A 17,354-nucleotide genomic window follows, 5' to 3' on the forward strand; every position below is an offset into this window, starting at 1 on the left:
GGCCCTTCGAGGCTCACATATTCAATGCATGACCTCCTCAAGAGCATAAGGGGAGTTGTAACAAACACTGTGTAGGCAAAGCTGACTCTGTTCTGAAGTTAAAAGACCAATTAAAAAAAAATTAAAAAGGGAATCAGTATGGGCCAAATTAACTACAATATAAATGACTGTACCAGAGAATCTTTACTTGCATTAACAATCCAATTGAATTCTACAAGAAATACATCTGTAGTTTGAAAATGATGAGAGCTTCTTACAATGAAACCATTATGTTTTAAATGATTTCTCTGGTCGAGCTCAAAATACATCAATAACATATTTATTTCAGCACTCTTTCAGCTTTTCTATCTGCCTGATCATTCTTTCATATCATCCAGCCTCCCACACTGTAGTGTTAGCAAGTTATATTGCACTTACACCTCTTGATGCGCTCTGAGGAAATAGCTAAGACTGAGCAAACAGGCCCCTTCACCAGTGCTAAAACATTCTGCTCTGGTGCTGAGAATGAGAAAAATCAGGAATTTGCTCTTAATCTGTGCACTAAAACTATTTAAAAAAATTGAGAAAAAAAAGAGTGAAAACAAAGGAGTTCTTTCAGAAGTGCATGAGCTCTGCACAATGTGCTACAGGCTTGCAGGTACGTTTGTCTTGGTTCCAACTTACCGAATTCTGAGCATCTTGGAAGCCCCGGTTTTCAAACATAATAAAGTAACATTAAAAAAATCATTATTACATTGCTAGCAAAAATCGCCCCAAATCCCTGCCCACACTGAAATAAATATCGTTTGATTCCTTCAGAGAACTAAATATCATTCATCTTTCTTTAAAGAGACATTAACTAAAATGGACCGTGCTATATGAATTACTTGAGGGCAACGAGTCTGGCCAAAGCACAGTGAGAAGGCTGAGTGGAACATCAGCCATACCTCTTTCTAAACAAAGAGAGCAGTCATGCGAAAAGGATTTGATCACTTTTGCTTTATAGTCAATAGAATGAGCTAAAATTGTGCTTAGACACCAACGATCATTTCCATTTCACAGAGTAAGCCGTAATGAAAGTAACTTGAATTACCTTCAGCTGCCGAATGCAAGCTTTCATAAGGTCTGGACACATAGTCACACCACTGCAGGCAGCCAAGCCAACCAGAGTTACTGCTGAGGCACATGCCTCACAGTGGGAAAAGCGAAGAAGAAAGGGAAGTATGGAAGTGAAGGAAGTGATGTTCAGTGATCCACTGCCATGTCTGCGCTTCACCTAAAGCGAGCCTCAGATTTCACCAGATTAACTGCTTTTGTAGACCAAAGACTCCATCATTAAAATCCAACTCTGTTTTCTTCAATAGCATTTTATTTCAAAATATATTAAACATTTTGTGCTTACAAAGGACTGCAGTGTGAACACAATATTAAGTTAAAAGCTTCTTATACCCACTACAAAAAAAAAACAAAAAAAAACCCTTTATTAGGAAGAGGACTGGTGCATACAATCAAAATTAATGAAATACCTCTGCTGTCTACATGAGTACTTCTCAACCTTAAACCACATTCTGTGTTCCACCACCAACAGACACAGTGATTATTTTTCCAATACTATACATGCAAAAACAGGCACTGTACCAAAACCAACTATGGTAACGTTAGTCACAAACATAGTTCCATTCTGAAATTGTATCATGTGTACATTTACAGACAAATTTGAGTCAACAGACAGAAGTTATTGCTCCAAATCCACCCAAGTTCTGGTTAGAAATGCACACATTAGAACAACCTGTGCTTTGTAACGCAACAGATCTGCTTCTAGATTGCAGCAGGATCTAGCCAGTCTGTGCACACAATGTCACAAGTTTCTCTGGATTTGGTTTGGTGAAATTTACCGAAGAGAAAAAACAAAACTTCCCTACTCTTCTGACCAAAACATCAAACACTAGTTAACTAACGTACAGGTAAGGATCCTGTATTAGTAAAGAAAGCTTATTTCCAGCCATCACTGTAACACAGTCTTTATTTTTAAAGGTAACAATCTGAACAACTTGTCTGCTTGCAGAATATACCAGCAATGATGGTGGAAACTGAAAACACTGAACTATCCAGCCAGATAGTTACAAACAACATGAAGTTGTTGTTTTCTTACTGATACTTCCTCACAAAGCATCAGTCTGAGGCTACGACTAGCAGAAAGGAAGCCAAAAATTTGGATGATGTTTTTCCAAAAGCACGGTCTGGCTGACAATTCTTAAGCTTAACGAAATTCTGCTCTGCGGCTACTTTTTAGTTTTGTGACGCCTCTTACACTTAATCCACAACAAACCATGAGAAGTGACTACGACTTAAGGTTCTCATTCAAAGTCAAGAAGCAAAAAGTGAGGCTAGGAAAATAAATCAGTATTTTTATTCTAAAATCGTGATGCTGAAAATCTTTCAGATATGTATGTGGATGCCTGAGTGATCAAGCTGCATTTACTAGCTAGCAAACGCATCCTGCTGCAAGCAAATATGCCTGCTTCTGAGTCAAACCTAGTTCTTGAATTGCTACATAATTCTATATTCAAAAAACAACCTCTAATTCAATAAAACACCAATTATGTTCGTTTGGACTCATCCATATGCAGAGCACAATAAAGATATTTTCACCCAGAGGGTGGTGACGCACTGGAACAGGTTGCCCAAGGAGGTTGTGGATGCCCCATCCCTGGAGGCATTCAAGGCCAGGCTGGATGTGGCTCTGGGCAGCCTGGTCTGGTGGTTGGCGACCCTGCACATAGCAGGGGGGTTGAAACTGGATGATCATTGTGGTCCTTTTCAACCCAGGCCATTCTATGATTCTATGATGCGCTTACTTGCCCACTAGCTATTCCTTCCTGAATTGGACATGCTATTTCAGTATGGACATCCAAAGCATGCCCTTCAGGGAATCTACCCCAAAACAGCATATGTGCAAATTCTTCCAGGACCAGTGATCTCTTAGCAATGGCTTACCAGATGGAAGAGCAGTCTTTCCCAACTTCACATCAACTGCAGCAAAACAGTTCTAGTCATCCCACCAGCATCTGCTTGGCTCCCCTCCAACTTCCTTTAAAGTAAACATTAATTCTAGAACATGGTGCTTGCTTTCACTACATACAGGCACAGTTTTGTTCTCAGATATCTTTAAAAAGACCCCTGTCTCCTCTCCCCCCCCCAAAAAAAGACAATTTCAGTTGAAGTCTGAATATGAGAAAGATTGCTCATATTTATATAATGGTGCATATAAATATACACATTTTCAAACCCACATGGAATCCCTGAATATGATCAACACTTCTGTCACTGCTTCTGGTTTCAAAATATCGAGCTCATTTTCTACATTCCAATTTTTTTTTTAATTTCCAATTTTCTCACTTAAAAGCTATTTTGGAGATTTTGATCATAAAGCACTAAGGGCTTTTAATAAAAAGGATAGAAAAATAGCAATAGGTTAAGGATCAAACATCCATGAAGTTTGTTATTAGGTAAATTTAGTTGTGTAGTAGTGTAAACTAGAAATAAGAAGGGAATTGATTTGCCAAAGCATGCTTCACCAAAAAGTGTAAGACATAAATAGTAATAAAACCCTTGAAATAAAAGCCCAGATGGAACTCAGAAAGAAGATCTGTGCATATGGTTAAGAGATGCCAGGTTTCAATGAAGAGTATTTATTTGGAAAACTAATCTTTCCATGCCAAGTTGCAAACTGCAAGGAAAACAACTGCATTTTTAGAATGCCTCCTCCATTACGAAATCTAATGAATGCTAACTGCAATTCCAACAGTTTTCAGCACCTTCTGAAAAAAGCTTGGCTGTTTCCAGAAGCGATTTACATAAAGGTAGCACTACATATATTGAGAAAACTAAGCTGATAAAATAGAAACACAGTGTCTGAATAAAAGCAGTTGTGGAAGCATCTTCTACCACTGATGCAAAGCCACAGAGTCTCTGTAGAATGCTATTTTCCTATCCTTTGTATGGGTCCACAGGGAAAACAACACTGTACAGAATTCTGCCACTAGTATTCGGCATTAGTAATTTAGTTCTGCTACTGCTTTTACAGGGGTACTGGGCTTTTGTATATTCAGGCTTTCTGAAAAACACTGAACATTATAGCCAAACACCTATTTCAGAAGTTACTGATATGTTTAAAACATAGTGGGTATCAGTAACTTCTGGAAACAGCACCCAATCTTCCATTCACAATCAATGCTCTTTTTTGTTTTTTTATTCAGATTTTGGATTTCCTAATTCAATAACCACTGATAGAATACATGAAACTGCATCTTCCTCGCCAAAGTCTTGAAACAAATCCATACATTCCTTGAAATCAGGCAAGCTTCAAGATATCATAGTTGAAACAAACTTGTATACTACCATGTACACAAAGATCAGACTTATTTCAGTTATGAGACAGATGGGCATAAATTTAATTTCTAAAAAGGGCATATTGTATGTACGTATTGCATACTGTATGACTATAATAATAAACTTCGTTTTTTGTGGTTTCTTGGTTGTTGTTTTTTTTTAAAGTAGTGTTTCAAAATAAGCCATTACTGCTCCCAACTGGTCACAGTGCACAGCAATCAGTGCACAGTGCTGGAAGTCACGGTCTTGTACTACAGCTGGCAAAATGAGAGTGTGCCAGATTCTCATCCTTTGCAACTTGCCGTATTGTGCTCAATTAAGCCACTACCTACAGTGACCTGAAGCTAACAAGCTGGGCTGTAAATGGGCACACACGAACTTCTGCAAGTGCTGCTGCAGTACAGTAGCGTTCAGCTAAGGTAAAGGAAGCGGAGAAAGGGCTAACTTGGGCTCTGTGCAAAAGCAGTTAAGCAATTATCACTAGCCTCTTGACACTATGCTTACTTGCAATGAGCCTGATTAGCTAGCAGAGAATGATAACAAACATTATCAGTGTACTTTGCAATACCATGACAGTATCACCCAGGTTTACTACTACAAGCATTCCCTTCTGAACTCTAAATCATTGTCTTTGTTCTAAATTGAATACTAAGTATACCAAGTACATGTAAATACCCGCCCCTGGAATGGCTGCTTACAGCAAAGCTAAAGACCATCAACTTTTCACCTACAAGGCATTAAGAAAGAGACTGTCATTGCTAAAGTATGATTTTTAATACACATATATATACATATGTATATTAATATACACATATTTAAATATGTCAGAATTCAGTGAATATTTCATATCCTAAGAAGGTCTCATTGGAGATTTGCTTTACCATTTTCTTTCTTTTTGGCAGCATACCGTTGCTGTATCACCAAGCCACACAACTTATTTCTAAATCAGACACAGCACATAGCATGAGGCCCTTAAGCTATATTACCTGAGAAAGACTATACTACAGAAAGTTCTCCTTGGCAAGTCCTTGTTGAATTTGAAACAGGAAGCATCAAGTATGAAGATTCATTTCAAAGGAGGACAAGCTAACAGACTATGTGAGAATTTAATCCTCCCTAGAAAATGATTTCTCTTCAATCTGGGAAAGGAACATTTCCAAACTGCAATGTACATTCTCAGCTGATTTCACTAATTTGCCAGTACTGAAGATAACCGAAATACAATTTTAATCTTTGTAGTAGAGTCCCTTCTTTGATCTGAGGCAGTCACACAAACGGGAAGGGAGGAGAGAAAAACTTAAAAACAAGCAAACAAAAGACTGCCTTACGACGACTCTCTAAAATGACTATGTTGCCTTAGGATTCAAAAAGACTTTCTCAGAAATAACTGGGATAAAAAATGTTGGCAATTTAAATGTCTGGACCAGTGAGCAAAGAGAAGCAACAGAAAACCGGAAATACATTAAATACGCATCTTTCTTGCTAGTAATCTTTAAATGCCGACTAGATGAAGTTAGAATGTGAAGAAAGTATTTCAGTGCAAAATTCTAAACAATAACAAGAATAAAGAAGTTTCCCAGGTATCATGGTGGTCTCATTTAAATTGGTTAGAATGCTGCAGGAATATTTCGGGGCAGCCTCAGATTGTCATTCTCCTCCTTTCCCAGCAACAATTACAAAAATGGATCTTATTAAAGATGAAGTGATCCACAAACCCAAGGAAATTAAAACATGGGATGGTTACATAATTCAAGCAATACACTCTTCACGTTAAGTTAGTTGGAATTGCTGTGTAGATCTCTCACATGCTTCCATACTTCGAAGAACCACCAAACCACCAGTCAAACCACTAAATCAAGCCCAAGCCTGTCCTCCAAACACATACTTGAAAGCCTGCAAGCCCCAAACCAGCACACTTGAAACCCCACATTTTGGCATAACATTTCATCACTAAAACCACAGTAGCTAAGTTAGCAAATTATGTTGTGTATCAACAGTTGCATTATGGTAAACAATAAATGAGAGGCATGCCTGTATTCTGTATAAACCTTGTCAATCAAACTGAATTAAATTCAAGATAAGTTACTAGAAACTGAAAGGTGGTTCTTTGGTTAAGCACGTGCAACTGCTACTTTGTATGAAGGGCCTTAGTATTTATGGAAGCTTTCACCAAAAAAACACTTTGTCTTTGCAAAAGTATAAAGATCCATTGTGTCAAAATATTTCAACCAACACAAAAGGCCTTAAACGTCACCAAACTTGCAGTTTCAGCAGAATTACCTATGAAAGAAAAACACTGAAGTAGTTTGTTTCTGTGATCGAGGCAATATACCATTTCTAGAATCTAAGAACTCTGCATAAATCACTAAGATATTTGGCCAGAGGCTTACAAGGAGAAAAACAAAAGCAGTAACAAAAAAACCAACTCTACAACATAATTAACAAAATCTCTACTCTTTCCCTTTCCTCTTTTGAAATAAACTTATATTTGTTTGAAAAGTAAATGCCACTTGGTCACAGCATTTGAAAACTGACATAAAACAATCCCACTCAAGCTTTTTATTATTGGAAGAAGATGTGATAACCGTACGTTACCTTAGGTTTAAAGTAGTTAAGGCCTTTAATCAAAGTTAGTTGATACTATGACTCCACTGGACAGTGAATAGACATCACAATATCACCAGATTTGAGCAGAAATAAGGGCAAGATTTAAACTACTTAAACAAGTCCTATTTCTAAATGACGAAAATTTACATTTCTTGATTCGTTCATCTACTAATTTCAGGAAGATACTAGAAATAGTTGTCTTCAACAACACTAAATTTCAGTGCTCATAAAGGGATAACATTTATTTGTTCTTATGAGTTAGAGATGATGGTCAAAACCTCTAAAGAAATACTTCAAGGAGCAGCAAATAATTGTATTCAATCTTCATTTAACAATGAGTGGTTTACATCTCTGTTGCCATCAGATCAACAGAGAATAAATATTTTGGACTTAGCTTTCTTTAAAAATACCACAAATTAATAACACAAATAATCCAATAAATAAAAGCCAAGTAAGTCATTTCAGCAGATAACTCCAGTGGATATATCTCTCCACTTAGCCATTCTTTTTAAGAAGACAGAAAGTCTACAAAGGTGGCTGTGGAACTGTTTGCTAGTATGCAAAGCCATGGGAAGTTGACATTCTCTCTCAAAGAGGCAAAGTGCACAGTAATGTAAGGCCAGCAGATGTTCGAGGAGTGGTGTCTCCTAACACTCAAACTACGCATCCCTGTGAACTGCCCCAGCAGAGGGGCAAAAGGCCATGGCTGTTGGGAGCTCAAGAAAGACCAACTATGATTCTCTCATCTTGAACAGGTGCAGCATAGCTCCTTCATCATTCAGCAGCCATTTTTGTCTCCTCGGGACTTTCTCTAGCTGACCTGCAAAAAAACAAAAAGGACTCAAATTTGTTGAGTGACTGCAAATGTCTCATTCCCTACAAACTACACAGGAAAAAACAGATGTAAAATTCTGCGTGTACTGCCAGAAGCTCTATGTATAGTGTATGTGGTAAGTCTAGGAACATAACATCCACAAGTCAGAGACTACAGACAGGTTCATTAGTGTTTTTTTTCCTAAATTACCCATATGAAAGATGACAACATTATTCATGCGAATGAAGAAAAGGATTATTGTTCATAAGCATATAATCTCTAAGATATATGTGTAATGAGCTAACCTATGTAATTAAACAAGACAGTAGAGACATTACAATGCCTACCGTCATTAATAATTTTACATTATTTCCAACTCTAATTAAATATTCAATTAGGAATTTATTCATCCCATCCCTTAACTGTACAGTTTAGAAATACATTTCTATATTCCACATTTGGTAACTTCAATAAAGAGATTTATCAAGACCATACTTTTAATGGAATAATGGCATGCTTTGTAGTATAGTACAGTCACACAAAGTGCAGTATCTGCAGACAGGTCTCTTTTTCAGACCAATAAACACTACCTGGTATCCATGAATAATAATTATAAACAGGGAAATAGGGATGATCAGTTATCTTCTAGCACAAAGGCAGCACACATAATATAAGATACAAAGCTATTATTAATGAATTCTCTTAAGGAGCCTTCTGTAAGAAGCTGAGAGATATTAAACAAACATTTCATGTTTACTTATTTTACAGTAAATATGTTTCTAGAATAAAAGCTGAACATCTTCTGAATATTTCCATACACGGGTAGGTGTGCAGATGCACAAACATACTCAAACTCATGCTTACATTCCCTCCACCAACGTGGGTATACACTGATCCACTTGAAAACTGCAATATGTAACGTAAGACATTCAACGCTTACCGGTAAATCTGTAGTGGACATGCTGCTTGTGATGGAGTGGGCACTGAATTTGTTGGACTAACCAACATGGCACTATATATGTTGGAGGCAACCACAAGTATACAAAGTAGAATTGGTCCTATGATGGCTCCTTCCAGTCCCAGGTAATATGCTCCGCCAGCTACTGCAAGACCTGTCAGGTAAGGATGACCACCTCTGGAATTAGGGCACAAGTAGAATAAAGTTAAAACAAGAACAACAAACAACAATACTACTGATTGCAGATCTGAAATGCAGATTAATCACACAGTTTCATTAATCTTATAAAGTGATCTATTTATAGATACCCATATTCAGACTAAACTGCTGTTTGAATGACTGCATAAATGCCCAAAGCTGTATCTCGTACAACATTCGCACAACATATCAAACAATATTTTCATTAGTTCCATTCCACCTCCCATGGGCACACATTTTCCACTACTAGATCAGGCTACCCCAGGCACCATCCAGTCTGACTGAACACCTTCAGGGATCTGAAGGAGTTATCAGCAAAAATATTTCCATTCCGAAAATGGAAAAATGATTCCTTATGAAGACTATTCATGCTTCACGGTCAAGAACTCTCACATTTCAAGACAGTTAGCAGTATTTACTATGAGCATTCCTCAACAGAGACATTAATTTAGACAATGATCAGAATATTTAGTCTTTTGAACAAAAGGCAGGATATATCATTTACGAATCGTAGAATGGTTTGAGTTGGAAAGGATCTTAAAGATCATCTGCTTCCAAACTACTGCCATGTGCAGGGTTGCCACCCACAGGATCATGCACTGGACCTGGTTGCCCAGGGCCTCACCCAACCTGGCCTTGAACATCTCCAGGGATGGGGCATTCACAGCTTTTCTGGTCAACCTGTTCCAGCATCTCACCAACCTCTGAGTGAAAAATTTTCCCCAAATATCCAATCTGTATTTTCCCTCTCTTAGTGTAACCATCCCCCCCTGTCCTATTGCTATCTGTCCATGTAAATAGTCGGTCTCCCACCTGTTTATATGCTCCCTCCAATTACTGAAAGGCCACAATTTAGTCTCCCAAGAGCCTTTTCTTGTCACACTGAACAAGCCCAGCCCTCTCAGCCTTTTTTTCATAGGAGAGGTATTCCAGCCCTCTGATCATCTTCATGGCCCTCCTCTGGACCCTCTCTAATAGTTCCAGATCCTTCCTGTACTGGGGGTCCCAGACCTGGATACAGTCCTCCAGATGGGGCAGAGCAGGGCAAGACAACCATCTCCCTCACCCTGATGATCATTCCCCTTTTGATGTAGCCCAGGGTACTGCTGGCCTTCAAAGTTGCAAGTGCAAACTGCTGGCTCATGTCCAGCTTCTTGTCCATCAGAACCCCCAAGTCCTTCCCCACAGGGTTGCCCTCAGTGAGTTCTTCTCAATTCTGTATACATATCCAGGATTGCCCTGACTCAAGTGCAACACCTTGCACTTGGCCTTGTTGAACCTCACTGGTTCATTCTGGGCCCGCTTCTCAAGCTTCCTTTGGTCCCTTTGGATGGCATCCCTTCCGTCATATCAACTGCACCACTCAGTTATCAAGGAAAGCAAATCAGTCTACCTAATATAGTGCCTGTTTTAGGAAAGCACCAGAACAGGCATGTCCATGACCCAAATGAAGTAGAAGAAATAAAAGGTACAAGGTCAAGCAAAGGTACAAGGATCATCTGAACTCTCCTCTTGTAAGAAAAACCTGAAATTGCACAGGATTCCTAGCAAATCAAGCTCATTGTTGCTTGCAAACAGCAAAATTTAGAACATTTATGTTTGTGGAATTATATTAGAAAGCCTACAGTTGAAACTGAGCACCCAATTTTTAGAGAGTTGCCCTAACTTTTGAGTGTAATGCAATGAAAATACTAACCAGTCAGTTTAGAACTGAACAGTTTCTGCCAGGTTTCTAACGCTGTCTTGATTTCTACCCAGCTCTCACATTGGCAATCCTAATGGGCACTATAACTATGTGCAGGATAAGATCATGAAATCATAGAATCTGAGCTGACCTCTAGAATCTGAGGGACCTCTAAAGGTCATCTAGTCCAACCCCCCTGCAATGAACAAGGACACATACAGCTAGATCAGGTTGCTCAGACCTCTGTCCAGCCTGACCCTGCATGTCTCCAAGGACCAAGGACCTCCCTGGAAAACCTGTTCCAGTTCTTCACTATCCTTACTGTAAAAAACTTCTTCCTTATATCCAGTCTAAATCTCCCTCGTTTTAATCTGAAAGCATTTCCCATCATCCCATCACAACAGATCTTGCTGAAGAGTCTACCCTCTTCTTTCTTATAGCCCTCCTTTAGAGGCTCCTGAAAGGCCGCTATCAGGTCTTAGAAAGTGACTTACTACATCATACACACCTATTAATCATGTCTTACTTGGATCAAATTTAACATACTGGAAGGGTCAAGTAGATCACTTTTTGAGAAGACAGACTCGACCTTAACATCTTATACTTCTCCAGCAGAAGACACACAGTTAGTTTATAAACCTTTAAAAACTTAGAATAATTTTTTCAAACACTTGCATCACTTCCAAGTTTTTTTCTGGCTAGTTTGACAATTCAGACCACATATCACCTGATGAAGTAGGACTGCAATATATATTTAATACATTTGGAAAACCTTGCATAACGTAATTATAGTGATTTCAAATAGAATTAACCCAATTTGCAAGACAGCAGATTTATGTAATGGTAAAAATACAATTTTTCTCCACTGTTAGAAAATCTATTCTTGCCACATATATTTTCTGAATGGTGAATGGAGCCTGCAACCCTACAGTCAAAAATTTATTTCAATAAGTAGAAGAATTATTGGCTAGTTAAATAGCTATTGGCCTTAAATTTATTTGTGATTTGTTGTTGAAAACAAATGTAATTTGATTATACTTCACCTGTTAGCTTTCACTCCTGGAAAATAACTACTGCTACAGTCTATGAAAGATTCTTAATATTGATCTCACCATCTCGAGGTTCTCTGTTTAGTTTAACTATAGTTAAAGTTAAAAGACAAAAAAAAAAATCAAACTTAATGCTGAACTTAAACATTTAATGTTCTTATTCTACATTAATTTACTACAATACAAATTAACACAAATGTGTTCCAGCACATAACCATATCTGGATAATGAATTACAGCAAAGACTGGTTGAGCACTCACAATCTGAATTCAAGTTCTCAATTCAAATAGTTTACTACTAGGCTACCTTCTGATCACCAAGACTGAAGCAGTGACTAGAAAGAGCACATTTTTTTATCTATAATGTACATGGTTGTGAACACATCTTGCACATATGAACTTTGACAGTTCATATCTTTGTCAGCTCTGCAGAACTCTAGCATTTTCTCATCTGAATTCCATGAAGGGATTCATGAGGTATTTTAGCAGCATTACATGTCAGTTGACATTTCAGCAACATTTCTGGTACTCTAGATACAACTGCAGACATTGACTCTCTGTCTCCACAGTTTGGAGTTAGCTTTTCTTTATTCAGAGCTGAAATCAGGAAGCATTCCAAGTCAATACATGCAGTCAGACACCTAGCAAGATTTTTCCAGAAATCTTCTGTGCTCACCTATCAGAACAGGAAAGCAAAACTAAATGCTGTCTCACTATAAGCCTCTCCCTGCATTCAGATTTTCAACACATTTAAAGATCAACTGATAATCAACAGATTTTCTCACACAGGGGTATAGCGGCATAACATGAAAGCTGGCTTCAAAACAATTCTCAGAATTTTCTTAGCCTATTCTGACAAATTATAGGAGTTTTTTCAGGTCCGTAACTAGTTCACAGATTTCCTGTTTGCTCTGCAGTATCACCTGACATTAAGTGATGTGAAGGAAAACAAGAGACACCATTAGTCAATAATCAGATAAAGAGCTTAAGTTTACTTGGAATTGCTTTACCAGCCAAAGCAATTGATTTTGCTGACTGAGAACAAGCTCCAGACATTTCAAACGACAAATCTGACAGAAAAGAGGCCTGCAAAAGTAATGGCACTTAGGCCAGTTTTACTGTGAGACGGTACCACTGCATGTCCTTCTGTGCTTCAAGGCACTGCTCTGCAGCTTCACAGAAGTAAGTTTAAAAGCATCACTGCTAAGCAGTTTTACAATATGTAAGCTTAAGAAGTTTTCAATATATTACCCTGATATATCTGAATAAATGGCTGTATCTACAAAATAGGTTGGCAGCAGGTGAAAAACCAAGAGCAAAATGGCTTTGCATCCCTCTCCTTGCACAAGCCACAAGTCTAGAACTGCAGGGATGGCTGCCCAGTACGTCCCCAGAAACGGAACCGCTCCAAGGATTGCTGCTAATGCTAAAGAATACAGAAAGAGGAGTGAGAAAAAGACCAGAGAAACATACTTCACAAAAATTCTGACTTTTGCCACACCAGTAGTCTCACTTCTATCAGCTGCTGTAAATAAGATACTGAAAAGACAGCACATAAGGCTCTTGTTGTTTTATAACTGTGATTAAGAAAAAAGAGAACTACATTCAAGAAAATGGAACTATTCCCCATACAGAAAAGCCTTACCAGCTGTCAGTCACAGTTACTTCCAATTAAGAAAAAATTAAAGTTCTATCAATTATTCGCATTTTAAGCTTTTATGTAACCCAGCAAACATGCACAAGAAAGTATACAAACAGAAGTTCTCAGTGAAGCACTGTAACTTACCAGACCTCATGCAGACAGCCATTACAACGTAGGTTGTACTGTGAGAAACCAAGCAAGCGTAAAACCCCTGACTTCAAGTATTTATATCTGCACATATTTGTCTGTACCAGGCATACTGCCTTCTGCTTATACAAATGCTCCTTGTAATCTCAAATAACGTAGTACTGCTGTCATCTGAATTTAATCCAATATGAATGAGTATAGTAGAGGAAAAAGGTTATTTTTTTCTTTCTTTTTAGCCTCATTAGACAGAATACAAAACGAGATTTTGCAAGTTGCCAGAACGAAAGTAATGATTATGTAAGTATGTCTAACTAAACAACCAATATCTTTAGGGTAGCTGGAATTTGTGATACAGCTATTGGCTGTATTTGTTGTTTTGTTTTCTGTTTGTAGGTCCCCTTATTGTTGCTCTGTACATGAAGGTGCAAGTGGCTTGCTGTTTGGGTTTTTTTTTGTTTTTTTTTTTTTAGGGGAATAGAGGGAAAAGAGGAACAGAGATTTTTCAGTGAAAACCGTGCAGCCATTTCCATAGCTAAAATTTGAGGAATAACAGAAAACCAGAGGCTGGTAATGCTGTCAGGAAACAGCACTGAGAATAGAAAGCATGCCTCTATTGAGCATTTCCATGGTACCACAACCTTCTGTGTTAAGGCATCCCAAAAACTTAGCACATATAAATTATGGAAAGATCCAGACTAAACAGAATGGAAGAAAATTACAACCAGTAACAGAAACAGAAGTAAAATATTTTTCTGGGGATATGCTATGAAGACAGAAAAAAGTATGGCTAAGAGATAAGAGAGCAATCATTAACTGATTAATTTGATCTATGGTAGTTTGAATTAGACTTGGAGGAATCGGTTAATGATCAGAAGCTCTACAGAATCCCTACATATCACACAAAAGTATTAAACTTGTCACAGTACTTTCTACGTCTGTTTGAATAATAAACAGGAAATAAAAATGAAATTATGTACTGAATGGGTATAATAAAGATAAAAATTTGGAACAGCTACTCATTAAGTTCATATCATCTACTGAGTCCACTGATTCGACTGTCATGATTAAAAAAAGCAAAAAATAAAAACCAACCCAATTCTGTAGTCAGAAACTATATTGAGACATTTGCAAAAATCAATAACATTAAGGTTTCATACACAACTCCAATTCTGATAGTTGTCAGTTTCTGATATAATGTTCACTAAAAATAACTTCAGGACTAATCCTGTCAGCAACATTTAATCCTACTGCTCTTGTACAATAAAATTACATAATGCTACATATAAATAGATTACAATTGTTCAAATTCTTACCAGATGGTATGAAGACTATGTTAATCCCAAATATAGTGTGAGTCAGCCAAGTGTAGAGTCCATAGAACCCAGCCATTTTGAGGGAAGCATCAAATACACCTCTAAAACAATCACAGAAACTCAGTTATTGGCAGTACCATTCTGGGAACAATGAAGGTATCTTTACATGTATCTTTAACTAGAAGGTGCTTTGATAAACTGCAAAGCCATTAGTGCCATAAATCACACAACTCAAAATGTATACCTTAGGTTTGTCCTAAGAAAAGGACAAAAATTCATTATATTTATCACTCATGTCATCTACAGGAGAAAATAAATAAACAAAAAAACACCACACCAGACAGACTGTTTTTTACTATACAGCGGGTTCCTGGGATAAATTCCTTGAAAAAAGTTCCTCAGGAATCAGAGCACATTCTCTAGAAAAAGTAATCTTTTATCTATGAGAAACAGTACAGTTCTATTTATGAGCTACTTTTTCTTTGTCCTTTTCCATTTCTCTCTCTCAATTCATTTTCTTTATCTTCTTATATTTCTATACCTGCTTACTCTCGTTGGAATAAAACAAAGGGCCCAGAAGTGATACAAGCTGCCTAAGCTCTCACTTTCCTACTCATTTACACGGTTTTCTACATGAAAATAACTGAGCACTTTGCATTTATTACTGGTCTCGAGCCTCAGTATCTTTATATTCCTAGATTTTAGGCTGCTTATTATGTCACACTACTGAAAAGAAAATAAAAAGCCTTGCGATGTAATTAACTCCTGGTGAACTTACATCCAACTTGCTGGCCACAAAATGAAGTATTCCTCTGTTAAGTGTCAGCTTAGCTTCATGAGACAGCAAGCAGGCAGCTCAGTGCTGTGTCATTTTTACAGCGCTGGCACATTCACAAAAGTGAAATATCCTGCAACCGAAAACTCAAATATCTCACCATTGTATTATGCTCATTTTTCACTCCTATTGAGAAAGACACTGCCTTTCTTGAAAACACTATTCCAGTTTGGATCTAAGTAACTAAAGTCTCTCTGTTATCTCTAAGTCCCTTTCCTCAAAGAAGTCATAAAAGTTACACAGAATCACAGAATGGCTTGAGTTGGAAGGGACCTCAAGGATCATGAATCTCCAACCCCCCTGCTGCCTGCAGAGCCACCAATCCCCATGTCAAATACTAGACCAGGCTGCCCAGGGCTGCATCCAACCTGGCCTTGAACACCTCCAGGGATGGAGCATCCAACGGGACATCACTGCACTAGCGGTATCACACACATCCTTCCTAGTAGCCATAAATGTAGTTGGCTGAGGTTAAGTTCCCATTTTACATTTAATACAACAGAAGTAATGAAGTGAGATCATAAGCTAGAAGACTGTCATTCGACCTTGAGCAATAACTGTCTACCTGGGAAACAGCCCCTTCTGGAATAACCACCCCTAAGAACACAATTTCAATCCTTTGCTGAATTGATAAAACCTTCCTTGCTATCCAACCATCAAGTAGAATCTTCTATTTTAGCCATCAGCAAGAATTCCAAGACTCCCAGTTTTGGCATCTTTGGGCTTTATTCTCATTATTAGCTCCAGGAAGAGTGCATAATTTTTTGCAGCTCTTTCCCATCTAAAAGCACACATAGATTCCCAAATGAATGTTGAACCGAATTACCTTGTTTAAAATTCATCCACTGGAATTTAGGAGTGCATTATAAGCCCTACAAATCCACGCGGTCTTAAATGTGAGATTCTCTTGATAGACTAACAAGAAACAGCTGCTGTCAGGCATCTTCCCAGCAAAAAAAAAAATGGTGGGAAAAGAAAAAGAAAGCCTTAAGCAATTACTTGAAATAACAGACCCAATACTTGAAGATGGTAGAGAACAAGTGCTTAAGCATTTGCGAGGCCTCAGTGCAGACAGCCAGAATAGTTCAGTTTGAAAAAGCTTCAATAACATTACAATGGGAAGTTACACACCTGTACACACATATAATCTGCATGTTTTGACTAGTGAAATACTTCTTCACATTTTAGTCATATACAAAGCAAGCTTCTGGTATAATAAGAACTATCAAGGAGGAGAGAAGGATCTCGAAACCCAAAACCACAGAAAGAATGCTCAATGTGAATTTGCACTAAAAACTCACACTTCAGCTGCTCAAAAGTCTGATTTTTCTGTGTTTCCTGTGACATTTATCCTCCTTCAGAGGCTATCAAAAAATGGCTGGATTTTAAGAGCTCAGAAGATGAACAGTTTCGATGGAGCTTTTGGCAATGGAAGACGCAAGGTAGCTGGTGAGACCAAGTGCGAGCTGAGCTGCACTGATCATGAGACTGCAGCAAAAGCACTTCTCCTGGCTGCAGTAAGGATAGATTTGTTCCCTTATGCTTTTGTCAAGCCAACCTCCACAGCTCTGTTGGTCTCTTAAATCTTAGGTCTGTCTCACAGAAACACCTGCCCACTACAAAGAAGGTTGGTTACGTCACGATTACTGAATCCCCTCATTGGTGATGCAAAAGTGTATTTTTTTAATACAGTATCCCACATTCTTCCAAAAGCAAATCAAGCAACCAAAAAGAAAA

General features: G+C 38.0%; 1 protein-coding gene across 1 annotated transcript in view; it reads right to left on the reverse strand.

Moving 5' to 3' along the window:
- Positions 1 to 3,350: 3,350 nt before the first annotated feature.
- TMEM245 (transmembrane protein 245) overlaps positions 3,351 to 17,354 on the reverse strand; it is a gene marked incomplete at its 5' end in the record, with an annotated part of 80,686 nt that continues 66,682 nt past the window's right edge. The window contains 4 exons of the mRNA XM_031552702.1: positions 3,351 to 7,798; positions 8,733 to 8,927; positions 12,932 to 13,106; positions 14,783 to 14,883. Coding sequence (XP_031408562.1) covers positions 7,753 to 7,798; positions 8,733 to 8,927; positions 12,932 to 13,106; positions 14,783 to 14,883 — 517 coding nt within the window. The remainder of the gene's footprint in view (positions 7,799 to 8,732; positions 8,928 to 12,931; positions 13,107 to 14,782; positions 14,884 to 17,354) is intronic.

The sequence above is a fragment of the Meleagris gallopavo genome, chromosome 3 (genome assembly GCF_000146605.3).
Source record: "Meleagris gallopavo isolate NT-WF06-2002-E0010 breed Aviagen turkey brand Nicholas breeding stock chromosome 3, Turkey_5.1, whole genome shotgun sequence".
Classification (NCBI taxonomy): domain Eukaryota; kingdom Metazoa; phylum Chordata; class Aves; order Galliformes; family Phasianidae; genus Meleagris; species Meleagris gallopavo.